The 20,467-nt window shown below is 43.4% G+C and overlaps 1 protein-coding gene across 3 annotated transcripts in view; it reads right to left on the bottom strand.

Annotated features, from left to right (window-relative positions):
- Nucleotides 1-3,787: 3,787 nt before the first annotated feature.
- The window catches only part of Gcnt1 (glucosaminyl (N-acetyl) transferase 1), a 38,138-nt gene continuing 21,458 nt past the window's right edge, over nt 3,788-20,467 (bottom strand). Inside the window, exons 1-3 of one of the 3 annotated variants that reach the window (XM_042665617.1) lie at nt 18,028-18,051; nt 9,937-10,088; nt 3,788-8,267 (exon numbers count right to left, since the gene is read on the bottom strand). In XM_042665617.1, coding sequence (XP_042521551.1) covers nt 6,853-8,267; nt 9,937-9,979 — 1,458 coding nt within the window. In that variant the 5' untranslated portion in view covers nt 9,980-10,088; nt 18,028-18,051 and the 3' untranslated portion in view covers nt 3,788-6,852. Of the gene's footprint in view, nt 8,268-9,936; nt 10,089-18,027; nt 18,052-20,467 lie in introns of those variants that run through there. The other 2 variants (XM_042665616.1, XM_042665618.1) reach the window with 2 other exon arrangements.

Genomic DNA, 20,467 nt, shown 5'->3' with positions numbered 1-20,467 from the left:
CGTCCTGCAATGCAGTTTCCCACATTTCAACCCCTGTCCCCCTCCATGAGAGTTCCAGACCTCATCAACAGCTCGGTGTGGCCTTTCTCCACTGGACTGCTCCCAAGACTGAGCACACAGCCCTCCACCCCCACGTCCAATAGACTCCGCTTTGTCTCTGGCTAGGTTGTTTCAATGATAGTTTTCAGGAAGCCAGGTGAGGGATGAGGAGACTGGGTGACCAGGGAGGTGCGTTTGAATGAGGCACTGTGAATGAGAGAGGCTAGCTGGGAGGTGGGGAAAGAGAGGGTACATCCGGGGGACACCGTCAGACAGCAGCTCTGGTACCTGGTGAGGCAGAAGTGCTTTTCAAAGTAACACTTGCTGTGTTTGTTAGAGGTGGTGGAGGGTTTGGGCTGACATATAAACAAAGCCAGCTGTTCCAAAGTCCTACACAACTCTATTGTTATTATAAAGGGGATGGACGGAGGGATTACAGGTGCCTAAGTCAGGTAATGAGTGCATTTCCTTTCGTAGAGTATCTTCCCTTCCCTCTCTCACAGTTCTGTAAAAGCTCTACTCATCCCTTCAGAGGCTGCAAATAATTTGTGTTAGATTCAGGCTCCATTAAAAGATTAGGTTACTACCTGCTTGGTGACAATGCTCTCCTTCATCAGAAATGTTACCTCTCTGTGCTGAGCATCCTCCCCTTCCCCCTCCCTGCTCCCCCTCCCCCCTCCCCTCCCCCCTCCCCTTCCCCTCTCCCTTCCCCTTCCACACCCCCCCCCCCCTGCCGTGCATCACCTATCTGTGACAGGGCATTATTAAGAAACTGGACTTTCAAGGTGGCAAATGGCTAAAGGAGGTTGGCTGAGACCTGGAGAGTTGGCCCTTTGGCCTTGAACTCCAGTAGCAGAATCAATGAAGTGTTCATTGATAGATGAATGAATTTAAAAATGTTAATGTAACACATGTGTGCAATGCTGATCAGCCATCCAAAAAATAAGGCAATCCTAACATGTGTGACTCTAGATGGCACCGTGCTAAACACAGAAAGACCAACCCCGAGTGAGCTCTTCAACATGAGGAATGTAAAGAAGTCAGATGCAGAAACAGTAGAAAGTTGTTTGCTAGGGACTTGTTGCTGTGTTGGTTCTGGAGAAGAAATGCACGGCATAATTATAGTTAGTAACGTACCATGCACTTGAAATTTGCTGAGTAGATTTTAAGACTCCTCACCACACACACAAAGGTAATTATATGAGGTGATGGATATGCTAATTAGTTGGATTTGGGTAATGATTCCATAGTATATACATGTATTGAAATACTATGTTGTACACTTTAATTATATATCCTTTTCTGTTGGTCCTGATTAGACCGATAAAAGCTGGTGTCAGAGGCTCATACCTGTACGCCTCAGGAGGCTGAGATCTGAGGATTGCTGTTTGAAGCCAGCCTGAGCAGACTAGTCTGAGAGATTCTTAGCTCCAGTTGAAATGTTTAAAAAGGTGGAAGTGGAGTTGTGGCTCAAGTAGTAGAACATCAGCTAAGGGATAGCTCCCAGACTCTTGTTTTAAGCCCTGGTACTGGCACAAAAATGAAACTCCCGAACAACAGAACCGTAACAAAATAGAGATGATCCCTAGAAACTGGGGATTGACGCTTGATATGTATTGGATGTCAAAACAATTCTCTTTTATGCTCAATTCTCCTTTGATGCTTTCAGGTATTAAAAACAGAACTTCTTCAGTAGGTAGCTCTTTCTTCTCCTGTTTTTCCATGTGTGTGTGTGTGTGTGTGTGTGTGTGTGTGTATGTGTGTGTGTGCGCGCGCGCACTGCTCCTGGAGGTTGAATTCGGGGCCTGAGCCCTGTTCCTGAGCTGAAGGCTTGTGCTCTACCAGTTGGGCCACAGCTCCACTTCCTGCTTTTGGTGTTTAATTGAAGGTTAAGTGTCTCACAACTTTACTGCCTGTGCTGGTTTTGTAACATGAGCGTTAGATCTTAGCCTCCTGAGTAGTTAGGATTACAGGCATGATCCACTAGTGCTCCTGCTTTTAAGACTATTATTTCCAAAGATAGCTTGATGGCGCACACCTTCAATGCAAGCACTTGGGAGGCGAAGAAAGGAGGTTTACAAATCCCAGGACAGCACAGTGAGACTGTCACAAAGTACTAAAACAGTAGCAACAATAACAGATACAACAAAAAGCACAAGCTATTAGTCTCAGGACTTTTTCTCTCCCCTACCTGTTCTCAACAGACTGCAGCTCATTTGTGTGTAAAATGTGTGCTGACAGTGGACTGTAGCTCAAAGTGCTCAAAGTACAGCTGTATATGCACAATAACCTCCTTCCCCCCATCCCCCCAAAAAGATCTGCACTTGAAGTAGAGCAGGGTCTGGGAAGAGATGGATGGTGGAAATCATAGAACAGAGATGAGTGAAAGACATTTTTGTTTTCAGAAGAGATGCCATTTGTTTGGAGTCATGTCTTTGACTCATTTGTCAATTAGGCCAATAGAAGCATGAGGTAAAAAAGGTTCCAGGCAAAGTGCTTTGAGCCTGTGCACTAAATGTCAGTTGTTACTCATCTACTCCAATGAACATATTAAAATAGGCATGCATCTTGGAGTGGATGGGCGGGAAGAGCTTTCCCAAGGAGGAAACACTTCCTTGGGGTCAAGTCCACGAAGAGAATTCTAACGGGGCCACAAAGACCTTGCTGATATGTTTAATAACAAAGAAAGTAAATTATAAACACTCAGTAACATTTGTGTCAGTGATGAGCGTACGGTACCCATGTTCTGCAGGGTTTTAAAACATTGGTTTCTATAGAAAGGTCATTGGAGCTTTCACATGAAATGCACAAATTCTTGTTAAACAAGAACTTCTTCCTGCACCGATGTTGTGACGGGTAAGAATGGATGGGTGAGAATGGATATTTTTGAATCTTCCTGCTGAAGGTGAGTGAACACGTTTCGCACTGGCACACAGCTCACAGAACCAAACTGTCCTCATCTAACAAGCAATTAGACCCCTATTTATCTGATTTTAGCAAATGAAATCCCATTTATTCACTCGGTGGATCTAGAGGTTAAGAGAATGTTCTAAGCACCTCAAAATCTTGACAATAAATTTTGGTTGTGGCTACAGAATTGTGTTTGTTTTTCCCTGATCACATCTTTTCTTTTCCTGCTCTACCTGCCAACCTCCCTCCCCGCTAAAGGTCCCCTTGACTTTGTTAATAAAACAAAGTGGGGGGGCTGGGAAGGTGGCTCAGTGGTAGAGAGCTTGTCTTGCATGCCTGAGGCCCTGGGTTCGATTCCTCAGCACCACATAAGCAAAAAGAAAAAAGCCAGAAGTAGCGCTGTGGCTCAAGTGGTAGAGCGCTAGCCTTGAGCTGAAGAGCTGAGGGACAGTGCCCAGGCCCAGAGTTCAGGCCCCACGGCTGGACCCCAAAAAAAAAAAAAACCAAAGTGGGCCACAGTTTGCTCCTTCTTCCTTGGGGGTAAGTGAAGAGCATCAGCAGTCCCGCCTAGAGCTGAGCCTCTCATATCTGGATGTAAGCCAAGTGCATCTGCCCTGCCTTTGTGACCACTGAGCTACTATCTGGGATCACTGAAATCTGTTCTCCCCGCCAGCAAACAAGGCCGAAGGGGCCAGCGTCCTAGAATGCTCATCAAGTTCTGCCCTCATTTACACGATATATGCAAAATTTCTCCTTGGTACACCTTCTTCCCTCAGACATCTTACAGGAGTGCCAGATAGAAGGGGGAAAAAAGGGAATAATTTGTGTAGCTACGGCATTGGTTTCTCAATGGTTGGTTTTAATGGTGATACAAGGATCTGAATTACATTCAATCACATCCAGTCTACAGTGTAAAAATTCTGGCAACCACATTTAGCATGGAATAGTGTTGCATTCATTTTTATTATTAGTTTAATTCAATTTTCTTTTTCTTGACAGTCTTAAAACATTCATTTTATACTAAACATAAAGCAAATGATTTTTCCTAAACACAATGCAAATGATTTTTCAATTGACCCTTCTCATAAAATAATAAAACAGGATCTCTTCTGACCCAAGTCACTGGAAGAAAAAAAATCTAGTAATTATCTCACTTAAATGAATCTGTACTTGATGAATGGCACAAATATAAGATAATACCCCATATTTTCAAGGCAGAGTCATTGTTCACCATGGTCTGGGAAGAACTTAGATAGTTGCCTATAAAGCAAATAACTTTATCTTTTATCCTCACTCAATAGATTCTTTCTACTCTAAATTTTCAGTTTATGTATGTGCAGGGACTTTTGATTTTTATTTATGAATGTGACTTCTAAAAATAAGACCCCCAAATGATGGTACAAAAAAATAGTGTTTAGTAACTAACATGTGAAAGTTAAATAAGTTCCATAACTTTACTGAAGAACTCGAACTTTGTTCCCATCTCTAGTTTCACTCACAAATTCTCACTTTTTCCATCCCTCATATTGCATTTGAATAAGCAAATGCTGGTCCCCGCAGTATAAGTTGGCTTTCCATAAACATTTGCTTCCCTTTTGTAACATGTTGCTTAAATCTTGCAAAAGGGAATCCTTTGAGCCCAGAGAGAATCCTATGCGCTCCTGTTAGCAATGAACAAAGAGGGGGTATCACAGCTACAGAAAAGATGGTGCAGCCACAATTTTAATGTGGGTTCGCGGACATGGATTCTACAAATCCAGTATGGATAGCATGGCAGACCCAGAACCCGCTAATTTCAACAGAAGTCAGATGCAGTGACACTACAGTTTCCAGGTGTGTTACATTTAACACACGCAGTTTAAAAGAAAATGGAGCACAGGTGAGGGTTACCTGTGTGTTCACTACATGTACTGTTTTCAACTCTCTAGTAGATTTGCTGGTTTTTAAAATGAAAAAAAAAACAGCTATAAGTTATAAATTAAAGTATTATGTCAAGTATCATTGGCTTTAGGGTAAGAAAATAATGTTCTATCTTACAAGTAGAAACCGTTCTACCAAAGGAAAAAAAATATATATATACACTTTAGAAACTAACACAGGGAGTGACAGGCGTGCACCTGTCACCCCTCAGCCACATCCACATCGTCTCTTGAGTTTCTTTTTCTTTTTTTTTTTTTTGAGTTTCTAAGCAAATAATGTTGATCTTTGTCCAACACTGGTTGTTTTACTTCTTGGTCTAACACAAAACACAACTTATCATTTACAAACGATGATAACGTTTTGAAAAAGAATACGCCTTTCAGTAAAATGAAACTTAAAATGATTGCTTTAAAACCAGCTGATATGAATAGCTCATGGACAATTCAAACGGGCTATGTTTTACCACTGAACTTAAAAACAGTTTCGGTTCTTGTGTAAAGACTAGTGTCAAATGACAAAGCTCTGCCATTCCTAGCAGCTCTTTGGCTGGACAGTATCATCTTAGCCCAAGTCTCAAAAGTAATAATAATAATAATAAAAAATCTTTACTTAGGATGGGAGATGGAATACAGTGCTACCTTTTGGTGACAACAGAGAGAGTAAAAAACTATGTGCTGTGGACAATACCAAGAGTGAATCTGAGTGAAATCTGAAGTTCCCCTCCCAGGCCTTCCAACAGGCCTCTTGAATAACAGAGCAACACTCCCTCCCCACTGAAGTCTCTGAGAGAGGAAGACACAACTTACAAAGGGCTTATGACCATGGGGGGGGGGGGAGGAACACCAAGACCCAAGGTTGGGCAGGGCCTGGTTCTTTCAAAGGCACTGATGACACTGGAATATGTCATAGACACAAGTGGATCCAATGAGCAAAAGCCCTGGGACAGTGGTAGTTGCTGGTTTCAAAAGCTCAGCATGGAGTATCATCATCAGTCTACATAGATTCCTTCTCCTTCCTCTCAGACCTACTTCTATCTCTGTTTTCTGCATGGATTTCTGTCAACTGGAGCACATCAGAGAATCAAGACCATGTTGGTTTCTCAAATGGCAAAATTTTTCACACCCTTTGATACAGAGGCTGGGGAGATGGGGGGGTGGGTAGGGGATATAAAAGGAAATATTGGGAAAAGATGAATGTTACTCTTGGTAAATAAACAATACTTTGAATATACACACTTTTTTTTTTTTTTGGCCTTAGAGTTAAGGTCTCAGGCTAGGAACATATTGCCTACCATAGATGAGGCCTTGGACTTATTCCCAGTACTAAAAGACAAAGGGAGAGAGGTAGAAAGTAAGAGAGGGAAGGAGACCATATCCAACTTGTCCCACACTCCTGAGAGCCTGACCATCATCCTGACTCAGCCTCCTGAGTACCTGTAACTACAGGTCTGTACCTGATAAACAGCTATTTTAAAAGATGATTCATAGAAATCAACTAAAATAGAAACTCATTTTTCCCCTTGCTTTCAAAATAAATGCCTATGTGCTATTATAAGGGAAAATAAGACAGCAACGTGAACATCATGCCTGTTGAAAGCTCCCTGAGACAGCATTCAGACACTACGCCATACAACGTGACAGCACAAAATCAATTACTTTACAAGGATCATGTACAATAAAAATCAAGTCTCCATTTCACCTCTACATAACCTACAGGATACACAGTATCCTTACAATTGTGTGTGGCAATAAATTTACCCATGTCGGAAAAATGATCAGACTATAAAAATTCTCAAAATAATTTTGGCACGAGTCCCTGAGTTGTTGTGAACAGTCCTGAAGGCTGCTTCCCGCCACAGCCTCCTTCCCGGCCATCCTGGCCCCTGCTCCCAAGGCTTCATTCCCTGGTGCAGCTCCCGACACTCCAGCTTCCCCTCCATGAACAGAGGCAGAGGAAGGAGGTGGGCTGGAGGCACATCTTCATTTAGTGTTCTAACCTCTCGAGGGCCTTATGCCGCAGATGCTCATCCAAACACTGGATGGCAAAGAGGTCGACGTCCATGTCAAACTTATTGGCAAAGAAGTGGTGCTTGCGAAGCATCCAGTTCAAATCCCCGGCCCCGAAAATGCACACGGCGCGCACATGCACCCCATCGCAGGGGGGGTAGGGTGCACCGCGGGCCATGTCGCCTTCGAAGTATTGCCACTTGACAAACCGGGCCACGGCGTTCATGTCAGACAGGTCATACTTATTGCTGGAGGACAAGGAACCTGGCACTTCGGGAATCCTTTGGATGGTGGCCCAGAGGTACTCATCGGGACTGTACGTGTCCTGCGCCCACTCCATGAACTTCTGGATGTGTTCATCCTCTAACACGAATCTCACGTACTCCCTACTGACCACAAAATAGGCGCTACCTGAAAACAGAGGTGTGCTCAGGGGAGGCGGTGTCTTGACCGTCCCCGTGTTAATGATCCGGCCGTTCATGATGACATAGTGCTTCCTCCACCTTTCCTCCTTATGGGCTGGCATCTTCTCTGTCTCCAGGTTGTTTTCACCCCTGAATGACTGCAGCTTCCTAACAATCTCCAGGTTGGTTTTGATAGGAAAATCCATGCCGCACAGATTGATCAAGTATTTCCAGCCCGCATTCATGGCGTACAGGTCCTTCATGCAGTTGAGGTCTGCCTGTACCCGACTCCAGGATGCATACACCACGGTCTCCAAGCGGCTGGCCACGAAGACGTTACTGAAACACGATGCGATGCCCCTCGCTGCAGCTAAGAAGGCTTCCTCGGATTTCTTGTCCACGTGAATGCAGTAGAAATTCTGCGGCATGTAGATGGCCCGCAGGAGCCTGTCGAGCATTTCAATCTTGTGATGAACCACGATGGAATAGGCAATTGGGAAGGCCACCTCCTCCTTGCTCAGGGGCTCTGTGATGTACTTGCGCTTCTTGATGAAAGAGCCACAGTCCCTTGTCATGTTTATATAGTCCTGCGGGGTCCACCGAGGGCGCCTCTTAAACCCCACCGTTAGCATCTCAAGCTTCGCCTTTTGGATTTCGCTAACATCACCCTGTAAAATTTTGGTGCAGTTGACATTGCTACTAGGATTCTCTTCCGTAAACTCCAAGTGACTGACACTTAGAAACTCGGGCTTCTGATGGATCTTTAAAACAGACAAGGTAATCAGAGACAAAACAAGAAGCACAAAGTAGTATTTAGTGGGACAAGAAAAAAGTCTCCTCCGCAGTAAGTTCTTCAGCATTTCAAAGGGCAATGAGAGACTTCCCTTTCTGAAGGTCGCAGTGGTAGGCTTGGGTGCCAAAGATTTTCCTCTCCAAACCGGTTGGGGTGTGTCAGAGGAACAAGAGCATCTTGAAAGGCAGGACAGCACTGAAAGCAACACAGAAATAATGTAAGTAAATACAATCTTGTACAGCATCTTCTTAGGTGAGAAAACAGTGTCACTGCTACAAAGGTCAGGTCAGTTTTTTAAAAGAAAAACAAGGTGGGTTAATAAAAGGAAGAGATCGTTTTACAGGAAACCCACAGTCTATAGCATTAAAGCCACAGGGAGGTTGTAGAATGAGGGAAGAGGTAATGGGAGGGGACCCTGGACACAGCTGCCAAAACCTAGTACTAAGTTGTCCTCAATTAACATGCATATACTGAGATGCTGTTAGAACCTGGACTGTAATTACTGAACTGTCTATACTTGGGGAGAGCCAGTGTTAACAAGCACTAAAATCACTACTCACGTCCATGAACTGGTGTCAGCAATCAGGAAGGCTCGAAGAGATTAGATCATTCAGACATTTTTAAAGAAGTTTTGAAAGCAGAATAATTCAGCTGACTTTTCAAACCAAACTAAAATAATTTTATGTAAAATGAGGCCAGATTGGGGGCTGAATTAGGTTAATACCATATTTAAATTCAGTTCAATGACAAGTACTACAGGAAGACAAGACAGACACAGTCCAAAATAGAGCCTGTATTTCCTAATAATGGAGCCGTTAGCCCGGAACCAGTAGCTCATACCTATAATCTTAGTTACTTAGGAGGCTGAGATCTAAGGATTGTGGTTCAAAGCCAGCCTAGGCAGGAAAGTCCATGAGACTCTTACCTCTAACCAGTAAAAAAAAAAAAAATGGGGCTTTGGTTCAAGGGGTACAGCAATAAATAGCCTTAAGCAAAGAAGCTCAGAGATAGTACCCATGCCCTGAGTTCAAGCATCAGGATTGGTAAATATACAAAAATTAATAATTATTATTAATACTAACATTGGAAAAATAATAAAATTATAATTTCTATTGGAGACCACCCTATTTTTATTACAAAAATGCTTCCAAACATTCACATGTTGTTTGGTATTTTCTGTGTGTGTACAGAGGCTTGAAGTCTGCTCTTGCTTGGCTTTTTTTTTGCTCCAGACTGGTGTGACACCTATGAGCCATCTCTCTACTCAGTCTTTTCGCTAGTTAACTGGAGGTGAGAATCTCATGGGCTTTTCTGCTCGGGCTGGCTTCAAACCTCAATCTTCAGATCTCAGCATCCAGAGTAGCTAAGATTACAGGTGTAAAGCCCCAAGCACCTAGCTATTGTTTAGCTTTTAGAAGCAATTTTGTTATTTAGCAATTGGTTCTACAACAATAGGGGCTGTTCCAAAACAGATCAAATACCATGCATGAACCATATCCATACCGGGTTTAGAAAGTGATGTTTGTTTTTTTCGGTACTAGGGTTTAAACTCAGGGTCCTCTGTTTGCTGGGCAGGTGCTCTACTACGTGAGCCATGCCTCTGGCCCCAGATGTAGAGAGACTTGACATAGGAGGCTTTTTTTAAAGAATCTTTTTGTTCTTTGAGACAGGGTCTCACTATAGTCTATGCTAGTCTCAAATTTGTGATCTTCCTGTGTCAGCCACCTAGGGGCTGAGATTACAGCTGTGTAGAATCCTTTGTTTGAATTAAGTTCTAAATGCCAGAATTAACACTGAACCTCTTAAATATTTCAGTGGGAAATAGATTATCACTATCAATAATGAAAATAAAAATTACCAGTACCACATAAATGCAGGATCAAATGAAGCATTTGGATCTTTACCATTCAGAATACATAGACGTCTGGGTGATTCAGTGTTCTGGTCACTGTCATACTGTTAGGTTTCTCAAATGCACCAACAATGGTGATATACCTCCAGGGCTGTTTAAATAATCTACAAGACAGAATGAGAAATAAGTGAGGCGGATGGAAATACATACCCCGATTATTTCTCTCTTTTACAATTTCTTCATTTACAATCTTATTTTTTAACTTAATATGTGTATGGTTTGCTAAAGGTTTCAAAACACCTGGCAATTTAAGCTAAGCTTGTGTGTGTGTGTGTGTGTGTGTGTGTGGTGTATATTGCTAGGCATCGAACCCAGGTTCTTTCATATGCTAGGCCAAGCTCTCTATCATTGAACTATACCCTTACACCCCTAGCCATTGGTGAAGCCTATATGAAAGGAAATTCTAGTAGCCTTTCCTAAAATGTATGCTGAGCAACCATTTAATGGTCCAGTATGTGTGACTGGAAAACCCAGCATACAGATTCCAGGCGTTCACTAGCATGTTAGTGACCATACTTCCTCTCCTTTTCCTTTGACTATCTTGATCACTGCCCTGCTCCCACACTTTCTTTGAAAGCAAACATTTCTGCTAAAATCGTTAAGCATTTCCATCATTACAACATCAAAACACTAAGCAATGATATTCCTTGCCTCTTATAGTTCAAGACATTTATAGAAACCTCTGTCCAGTCACTGGCAAACTCTGAAGTGAATGGAACAGAGAGATTTCAGTGCCCCACACAACAAATACAGACACTAGAAAATTAATCAAAGAAAGTATCAAGGGCTGGCAATGTGGCTTAGTGATGGACCGTTTGCCTAGCACGTATAAGGCCCTGAGTTCAATTCCGCAGTACCGAATACACAAAAAATAAATAAAACTAATAAAATTAAAAGAAAAAAGAAAAATAAAGAAAGTATCAAAGAAGGGGTGGAGGCAAAGCTCAGTTGGTAGAGTGCTAGTCAATGAGCAAAAACCATCAGGCTCCTAGTTCAAGTCCCAGTCTCAGAGCAAAACAAAAAAGAAAGTATCAAGGAAAATTGCTAAACGAGTAGCGATAAGAATCAGCTGCAAGCAGGATAAGGATGGAGTTGTGAGTTCCAGAGCTGACGTATTATAAAATGTCCAGTTTCAACAATAACAAAAAACAATGATAAGCACACAGAGAAACACAAAATCATGGTAAATCAGTACAGCAGAGCATTACAAGTTTTTGTGTACCGTTGTAACTCTCTTAAGTAAAGCTTCATAAAAAGATCTTTTAAATACACAAAGGAATTTCCATGAAGAAATGAAGTATCTGAGCATATTAGTTTCTTGTGTGTGTGTGTGTGTGTGTGTGTGTGTGTGCGCACACGCGCGTGCGCCTTATTAGTGGGGCTTGAATCTAGGACCTCTCAGCTATTTCCACTCAAATTTGGCATTTAACCACTTGAGCCATACCTCTCCTTCCAACTTTTTGCTGGTTAATCGCAGGTAAGAGTCTCAGATTTTCTAAATCAGGTTGGCTTTCCACCGTGAGCCTCAGATCTCAGTCCCTTGGGTAGCTAGGATTACGCCTGAGCCAACAGAGCCTGGCCTACTACCTTCTTTTTCTTTTGGCAGTAAAGAAGATGGAACTCATGGTCCTGTGCTCACTAGGCAAGTGCTCTCCCAACTGAGCCACGCCCATTTTATACGCTGTATTAGGTTAATGCAGCTTGAATCACCAAAAATTCTTAGTTCAAATAGAGAACACCATGGAGTAGGAAAGGAAAGGAAGAAGGAAAGATGGTACCTGAAGACAATAGTTCTTAACATGTGACTTCTAGCAAAAGAGATGAAGAAAAAAACGAAACAAGAAACGTAAGAATGCAAAGCTCTACTGAAAACAGACTGTTCTTTCTTCTATAGTGCCAGTGATAAGAAGAAGTCAAGGCAGGAGACAATAGGAAAACTACCAAGTACCCCTCAGGTGACAGTCTGGTCACACTTCAATGTAATTTTATAATTTAGTTTATATAATTCATAAATAATTTATATGGGAACATAAAACACCTGGGCCTAGGTGAGGGGTCCGTTTGAGTATTCAGTGCAGTGGGAAGACAGACAAGATGATTTTGGGGGGTGAGGGAAGAGGAGGTGGCGATGCAAATGGTAGAGCAGATGAAGAAGTAACTGATTAATCAGATCCACAAACCCCAGACTGAAAAAGATCCAGCTCCATTTACTACTACCATCTTCACCAGGTTCAGGAACTGGTGTCAAGAGCACTGTAGAAAGGAGGTTTGGCAGCTGTTTAGAAGGCAGATGGGTCTTCACCCCAGACTTTGCCAAGATCCAGGGTTTAGTCTCTGCACAAGCTCATACCAGGCCCCAGGAAAAGAGTGGAGAGCCCCATGCAGAAAACAAGAACCCAGACAAGAAAACTGACACTTCCTTCCTCCCCTCTGACTTCCTTGTTCCAGTTGGATCTCAGAACCCTGGCTGTGAAAACAAGCTCAAGTTCATTTGCCAGGAAATCCAAATAAGCCAAGAGAAGAAAAATGACTTAACAAATGTCACTTATAGTGGAGTTCCTTCTGTGTTCAAAGGAAACATCCTATACACAATAAATAAAATGCCAATACCAATAAAATGCTTAGGAAGATAATTACTTCCATTAAAAAAATAAATGGATGGGCAGGGTGCTAGTGACTCACACTTGTAATTCTAGCTCCTCAGGAGCCTGTGATCTAGATGCTGAGATCTGAGGATTATGGTTTGAAACCAGACCATACAGATAAATCCCTGAAATGCTTACCTCTAATGAACCAGCAAAAGCCAGAAGAGGAAGTATGGCTCAGGAAGATAAGGCCCCGAGTTCAAGTGGAACTGGTACCAAAAGAAAAAAGAAAAAGAATATGTAAATGGATGGAGCAGATTACATTTTCTGAAGACAGCCAGACAACACTGTCACTACATGTGTTCTTCTGTAATCTGACCTCCAATCTCTCATCAAGTAGGCAAGCTCTTCCTGCTTTCATTTGGACAGCCATATGATAATGTTGACTGAGGAAAGTTCTGCAGAGTGTAGCCACGCCAGAGTGACCACACCAAAGCTAAGTCATATAAAACCAGGCAGCTACTGCCAGGTTACTTGGAAAATTTTCTCTCTTGACGTTCATTTCTGAACCAGCCTCTATGCTGTGGGAAGCCAGGTTGGTAAAATTCAAAGCCAACAATTCTAACTGAGCCCAGCTCTGACTCCACCCGAGGTGCCTGCGTGTGCAGAGTGAGACGCAGCACTGCGGGAATCGTCCCTGAGTTCTTCACCCGTGCACATCAGGAACAAAACATAAATAAAATGAAAGGGCCAATGCTGTGTGTTACTATGCTGGAGGTGGTTTGCCTCACAGCAATGGATGAGGACAACAGGAAACCCCAGGACACCTAGAAAATAAAAAGAACCCTTAAAAAAAAAAACCAACGAGATGACAGCAAAATTAAAAAAAAACAAAACTCAATAAAAGGGTTGGAAGCTCAAGCTGAGAATTCTCAAACAGACAAACTGTGACCAATTAGGAATAAAAAAATAAGAGAAAGAAATACAATCATTTAGAAGGTCAGGCCAGTAGATTCATTTTCTGGTGGAAAGGCAGGAGGAGGAATGGTATCAATTCAATAAGTGAAGAGCTGGACACAGGTGGCTCATGCCTGTAATCCTAGCTACTCAGGAGGCTGAGAGCCGAGAATCTCCATTTGAAGCCAGCTCAGGCAGCAAAGTCCATGAGACCCTTATCTCAATTAACCACTACAAAGCTGGAAGTGAGAGTGTAGCTCAAATGATAAAGCACTAGCCTTGAGCCCCCAGTACCAGTACCATATATATATATATATATGCACACACACACACACACACACACACACACACACACACACACACACACACACACACACATATCCCAAGATGAAGAAATTGGTACTAGAGGATTTTGTGCATAAATTGATGAAATCCATATATGGTGGGTGAAACCAGAACTCACACCAAGAGTCATCCATTCATTAATCTACCACGACATGTCAGAATGCTGGGGAAAAGCACATGAAGTGGATTCAGAGCCAAGCAAGGTGGCAGCCGCCTTTCATATCAGCACTCAGAAGGCAGAGGCAGCCTTACTACATAGTGGATTCAAGGCCAGCTTGGGCTACGCAGAGAGACCCTGTCTCAAAAATAAACATCAATGAGTTGAGAAGAACGTCTTCACACTTCACAAAACCCAGCTATGGAAACCAATAAAAAGAGCACAGAGCAATGCTTTCCAAGTACTGAAGAAAACAGAACGGGGTCCAGCTGGGAATTCTTATGAATTATCAATGAAAGTAAGTACAAAATAAAACACTTAAACATTCATGTCTCAAAAATATTTACATTTACCAACCTAATTCTCATGAAGCTACCAAACACGGAGCTTCATAACACAGCAGTATTAACCAAGAAAGGAGGAGACTCATCAGGTTAGACACAGAGGTGGATGTAACAGAGGCAAAAGAAGCCCAGAATTATGAAGAAGGTCATGGTAAGCCGTGTAGGAAACCAAGAGACAAACCCCAGCGAGTCAGCAGGCCCTGGGAGCCATGTCTTCCACAACACAAAGCCCTCTGCTCAGGTTTATCCATTTCCTGCGCTCTTCCTTGGCCTGCTCTTGGTGGCACTGAGGCAATAAACACTGAAAACCAACTTGAACAATGGCAGACTTTGAGTCTGAGTTTGTAATAAGCACTTTGAAAACAAAGCAGACTAAGGAAGTTAGGAGTGTAATTATGGATCCCAAACAAAGCAGTCATGCAAAAATGAAAACAGCCATCATAACCTATCCCAGGGCTTAGATCTGAAGAACAGGGCTTTTATATGTAAACACTATTTATCAATCAATGTGCAAGCAACTCTGCTTGAAGCCATGGCTTGCTTCCATCCCCAGCAACAGGAAGGGAAGGGAGGGAGGAGAGAGGCAGGAAGGGAGGGAGGCAACTCAGGAGTGAAGGGAGGGGAAGAGAGGGAAAAGAAGGAATAGATGGAATAGAAGAAAGGAGGGAACAAAAGGGGGGAGGGAGGAAGAAAGAAGGGAGGGAAGGAGGATAAACAGCAGTCAGCAACATATAAAACACCATGGGAACATGGTCAGGATTACTTTGATGCTACCAACCAAGAGCCTCTTTCTAATTTTAGAATGTGCTTGTCTCCAACAGCTAGACACGGTCAGGATCCACAGGAAAGCATGAAGTATGGGTAAAAGGTACAAACAAATACCACTGATGCATGTAAGAAAAGGCCCCAAATCACTGATTATCAGATCTAGATTTCAGCTTGAAATAAGCAACAACAGGAGACCTCCATTCCCAAGTAAATGAGGGCCATTGTGGCTTTCAAAACCCAAATCTACTAGATATGACTAGTATATACACCTAGCTGTGTATCAAAATGAACCAGTTAAACATCTCATATTCATTCTGATACCAGACACTTACTAGTATGTTAATTTAGAGAATTTCACTATATAAAAATGGAGGAAAATGTTGAAAGAAATGAGTTTCATGTGCTCAAGATGTATTTTCCTTAATTCTCTCCCCACCCCAGCTTTTGTTTTTCAGACAAGATTTCCATAGAGTGTCCAGGCTGGCCTCCACTTTGCTACATAGTCAGAGCCCAGGACTCAAATCCTTTCTGCCTCTATTTCCTAAGTCCTGGGCTTAGGAACATGAGCCACCAGGCCCAGAACCTTAATTTCCTTTTTAAAAAAAAATACTGAGGTTTGAACTCAGGGCCTTGAAGTTGCTAGGCACCTACTCTACCACTTGACCCAAGGTTACAGCTCTTTTTAGATTAGTTGTTTTTCAAATAGAGTGTGGCTTTTTGCCCAGGCTGGTCTGGATCGGTTATGCATCCCATGTAGCTGGGTGACAGGTATGTGCCACCATGCCCAATTCTTATTGATTGAAATGGGGTCTTGCACTTTTTTTTTTTTTTTTTTGGCTGGTGCTAGTCTGAAACCAGGATCTTTCCTGTTCTCGTCTTCCTAGTAGCTAGGAGGAAAGAATCTCATTGTAAGTTAATGTAACAAAACCCTGTCTACTTAACTTCTCCCTTCCTCAATCCCTCAGAGTTAGACGAAACCAGGGTGCACACTCACGAACGTTAAGTGAGAGCACTAGTACTGAGGGCCATACTGCCGATGCTCTGTACCCTTCTTCTTTTTTTGTGGGTCGTGGGGCCTGAACTCTAGGCCTGGGAGCTGTCCCTCAGCTCTTCAGCTCAAGGTGAGCGCTCTACCACTGAGCCACCTTCCCAGCCCCTCCTTTTTTTTTTTAAAGGCAGTGGAAATACTCTTTCTTTCAAGCACCTGCACACATCTGTACACGTGTGTATATTTCCACGCCTTGCCTCTGCCTGGGTGTGCATACACAACATGGATGGAAAATCAGGGCCCACACCCCACTGCCCTTCGGCACAGGAAGTCTGAGCTGGTTTTTCTTCTTGCCCTCTGTGTCAGTGGACATTCTAAAGCTCCGCCTCACCCACAGTCCTAGGACTATGCAGCTCTGTGGCCAGAGACAAAATACCAAAAATAATTGTGATGGAAGCCGAAGTCATCGAAGTGTCTTAGGATTGCTACTCTAAGGAAGCCAAGAGACAGAGTAGGAAACAGATACTCCTGAAGACAGAAGCTCTACCATTGGGAATGGAGTTCTTTCTGAGCATCTGGTCACCCTCCTCCTCCCCAAACTCGCCCCTCAACTGACCTCAGGGTTGCCTGAGGTACAGATGATATAGAACACCGTTCTCCAGGGCTTGCCCTGCTTCAAGAGTGGTCTCAATCTCTGCGACCCTCTGCAGGGAGCTGTATAGCTTCCCAGCCCGTCTCCGCCTAGACAATCTGAGACTCTACCCCTGGCTGCCCCTGCAGACCTAACACAATGTTTGAACAACATTGCCACAGCCACACACCAGTGGCTCACGCTGGTAATTCTCAATATGCTGGAAGCTGAGATCTGAGAATCACAGTTTGAAGCCAAAGCAGGCAGGGAAGTCCATGAGATCCTTATCTCTAACGAACCACCAAAAAGCTATGAGTAGAGCTATGGTTCGAGTGGTAGAGCACCTGCTTTGAGTGAGAAAGCTAAAGGACAGTGTTCAGGCTGGAGTCCACGCCCCAGTACCGGTAGGTAAAACTCAACCAAATCAAATCAATCAATCAGTCAAGACTGGTGTGGAGCTGGTGCTCTCAGAAGTCTCTGTTGATCTCTTTGGCTCCAGCCATGCAAACGCGAGGTGACAGTGAGCCTTTTATGACTAGCAGTGGGTCATGTCTTCTGTGCCTTTTGGGAAAAGGCGCTTGATTTGTGGATGGACGCTGCAGGCAAAGCCAGATGATAGGGAATGATGCCTAGCTCCATGCCTCACCCCAGGGCCAGGCCTACAGAGCAACTCAGCCCGCCATGCTTGCCTAGTGAAGCCCGCACTACCACACTCCTTTGCCAAACATGTGGCCCCTCCCGCTCCTATTCCTACCCCCACGACAGAAGCCTGGTGTCCAGATCCTTACACAGGCAGACAACACAGGCTTAAAAACAATAATGTGAGGGCTGGGAAGGTGGCTCAGTGGTAGAGCGCTTGCCTTGCATGCCTGAAGCCCTGGGTTCGATTCCTCAGCACCACATAAGCAAAAAGAAAAAAAGCCAGAAGTGGTGCTGTGGCTCAAGTGGTAGAGTGCTAGCCTTGAGCTGAAGAGCTGAGGGATAGTGCCCAGGACCAGAGTTCAGGCCCCACAACAGGAACAAAAAAAAAAAACAACACCAAAAAACGATAATGTGATTTCCCCCCTATACTTCAAACCCCTCAAACACCAAGATTACTGTTGAAGAAATAGCACCAGAAAATTAAATAACAAATGTAAACAAATCAGCTACTATACCAGTGGGGCACCAGTGGCTCACTCCTGTAATCCTAGTGACTCAGGAGACTGAGATCTGAGAATCATGTTTGTGCAAGCCCACCCAGGCAGGAAAGACCTTGAGACTCTTACCTCCAATGAACCACCAGAAGACTGGAAGCAGCACTGTGGCTCAAAATTGGTAGCGTGCTCGCCTTGAGTAAAGAGAAGCTCAGAGACAGCACCCAGGCCCCCAGTTCAAGTCCCCCTGCTGACAAAATAAAAAATAAAATAAAATAAAGGCGCTAAACTCAAACACACTGCAGAATGACTGACTGCGGGGGGGGGGGGGGGGGCGGGGAGGCAAGAAGGCAGAAGGGTAAATGGGAGGTGAGGGAGAATTAAGTCCTCCACAACAGCCGAACTTGAAAGAGAGCAAACTAGGAACAAGGTAAGCGTTCTATGCTTGAGGGATATGTAAATCACACCCATGGAAATCTACAAAAGTTGCAAAGGGTTGGCTGGGTGTGGGGGGGCACGCCTGGCATCTCCAAGGACACGGGGACACAGAAGTGGGAAGGTGGCAGCCCAGGCAGAAAGCCAGATGCCACCTGGAAAATAACCTGGGTCGAAAGAGGTTGGAGGCGGGGTTCAAGCTACACAGTGCCTGTCAAGCCAGCGTGAAGCCCTGAGCTTAATCCCGAGAAGCTAAAACGAATGGTTACATGGTAGGGCTATGCTTTACACTGCAACTACCGAGCCCTTGAAATGTGACTACCACGACAGAGGAAGTGAATTAATTTAATTAATTAGAATTAAAGTGTAAAACCTGAAGCACCATAAAATACCCTTCCCTTAAATATAACTTTAGTGTTTGGATTGGACATTTCTCTTTACTGGCTGACAGTGTATGAGCTCACCATTTATTGAAGTGTGTATACCTCATATTTTGGACACATGCATCATTCCAATAACTCATTAATCACTTCTCATACTGCTTTATATACAGTTAAAAATAATACATGTTCATTAATATTAATTAATACATGCACGAGTATATTGGCAGGAGTATATTAATTTCAAATACCAATTTCTTTTCTGAAATGCTGTGAACCATTTTGAATTTATTTTTCTCTAGAATTTTGGAATATTTGCATATCTATGCAAAGTAGGAACTCTTAGGACTGGAACCCAGTCTATGAGACAACTCATTGATGCTTCTGTTTTTGGTTTTTTGGAGGTTTTGGTCAGTTTTGTGGCTTGAATTCAGGGCCTGGGAGCTCTCTTGAGCTTCTTGCTCGAGGCTGGGACTCTTGCACTTGAGTCACAGCGCCACGTCCAGTTTCCTAGTGGTTAATTGGGGATTATGTGACTGTAACCCCTCTGTACATCACCCTGACAATGAAAAAAGTCCCACGACCTTCCCTGCCCTGGATGGCTTCGAACTGTGATCCTCAGATCTCAGCCTCCTGAGTAACTAGGATGACAGGCGTGAGTCTAGCACATTGATGTTTCTTATACACCTTGGACACCGAGGTTGAGGGTAATTTTAATAAACTATCAGTGTGTCAGGGCCCTGATACAATTTGTCACATAGGGCAAGGGGTGGAATTTTCCACCTGTAAAAAGTTTCAGATTGTGATGCAGTGTGGATTTCAGCTTATCGCTGCTCTATTAAAATTACATTTTCCTTCTTCATTTTTGTTTTTGCTCTCAACCAGTGCTTCTAGAAAATTACACGTGGCTCACATTATTTCTCCTGGACAACCGAGAATGGAAAGTTCTAGGGGTTGTTGACAAAGCAATGTGGTTTTTCATGACTGTGACCGTGTAGGGACAGAGTTCTCCATGGCCCCTTGCATTTCTATACAACTTGAGTTAAAAATAATAATAACCTTGGGGAAAAAAACAACACTTTGACCCAGGTACTGGTGACTCACACTAGTAATCCTCGCTACTCATAAAGATCAAGGTGTAAAGCCAGCTCATGCAGAGGAACAAAAATCAAGAGACACACCCCCATGCCTCTGTGCCAGTAAAAAGCTGGAACTGAAGGTATGGCTCAAGGGGCAGAGCACCTGCAGTAAGTGTGAAAGCACAAGGCCCCAAGATCAGGCTCCAGTAGTGGCAGGCATGTGTGTGAGCACACACACACACTTACAAAATAAATGCAGAAACAAATAATAAATAACATTTTGTGCTATGAACTGTCTTTCCAAATTATTTTTTAAACACAATCAATGTTGTTCCTCTCCCTAAAAACAACAAACCTTCTTCCAGAAGGTTCTCAGAGAGAGAGAGTGCTTGCCTAGCATAGTCTTGTAGATCTCTGAGCTGCCTTGTGGGAATTTGGACTCAAGAAATCTGCCTGGACCAGGTACAGTGGCTCACGAATGTAATCCCAGCTATGGGCAAAGTAGAGATGGGAGGATCATAGTAAAAGCCTCCCCTGTAAAGTGTTAGGAAAACCTTACCTTTAAAAAAAAAATAGGGCTGGGAAGGTGGCTCAGTGGTAGAGTGCTTGCCTAGCATGCATGAAGCCCTGGGTTCGATTCCTCAATACCAGATAAACAGAAAAGGTAGTAAAGCACTA

This window comes from Dipodomys spectabilis, unplaced genomic scaffold (assembly GCF_019054845.1).
Source record: "Dipodomys spectabilis isolate Male_0828 unplaced genomic scaffold, ASM1905484v1 ptg000335l, whole genome shotgun sequence".
Classification (NCBI taxonomy): Eukaryota; Metazoa; Chordata; class Mammalia; order Rodentia; family Heteromyidae; genus Dipodomys; species Dipodomys spectabilis.
Note: the sequence above shows the minus strand (reverse complement) of the source record. Positions and strands in the feature narration are given on the sequence as shown.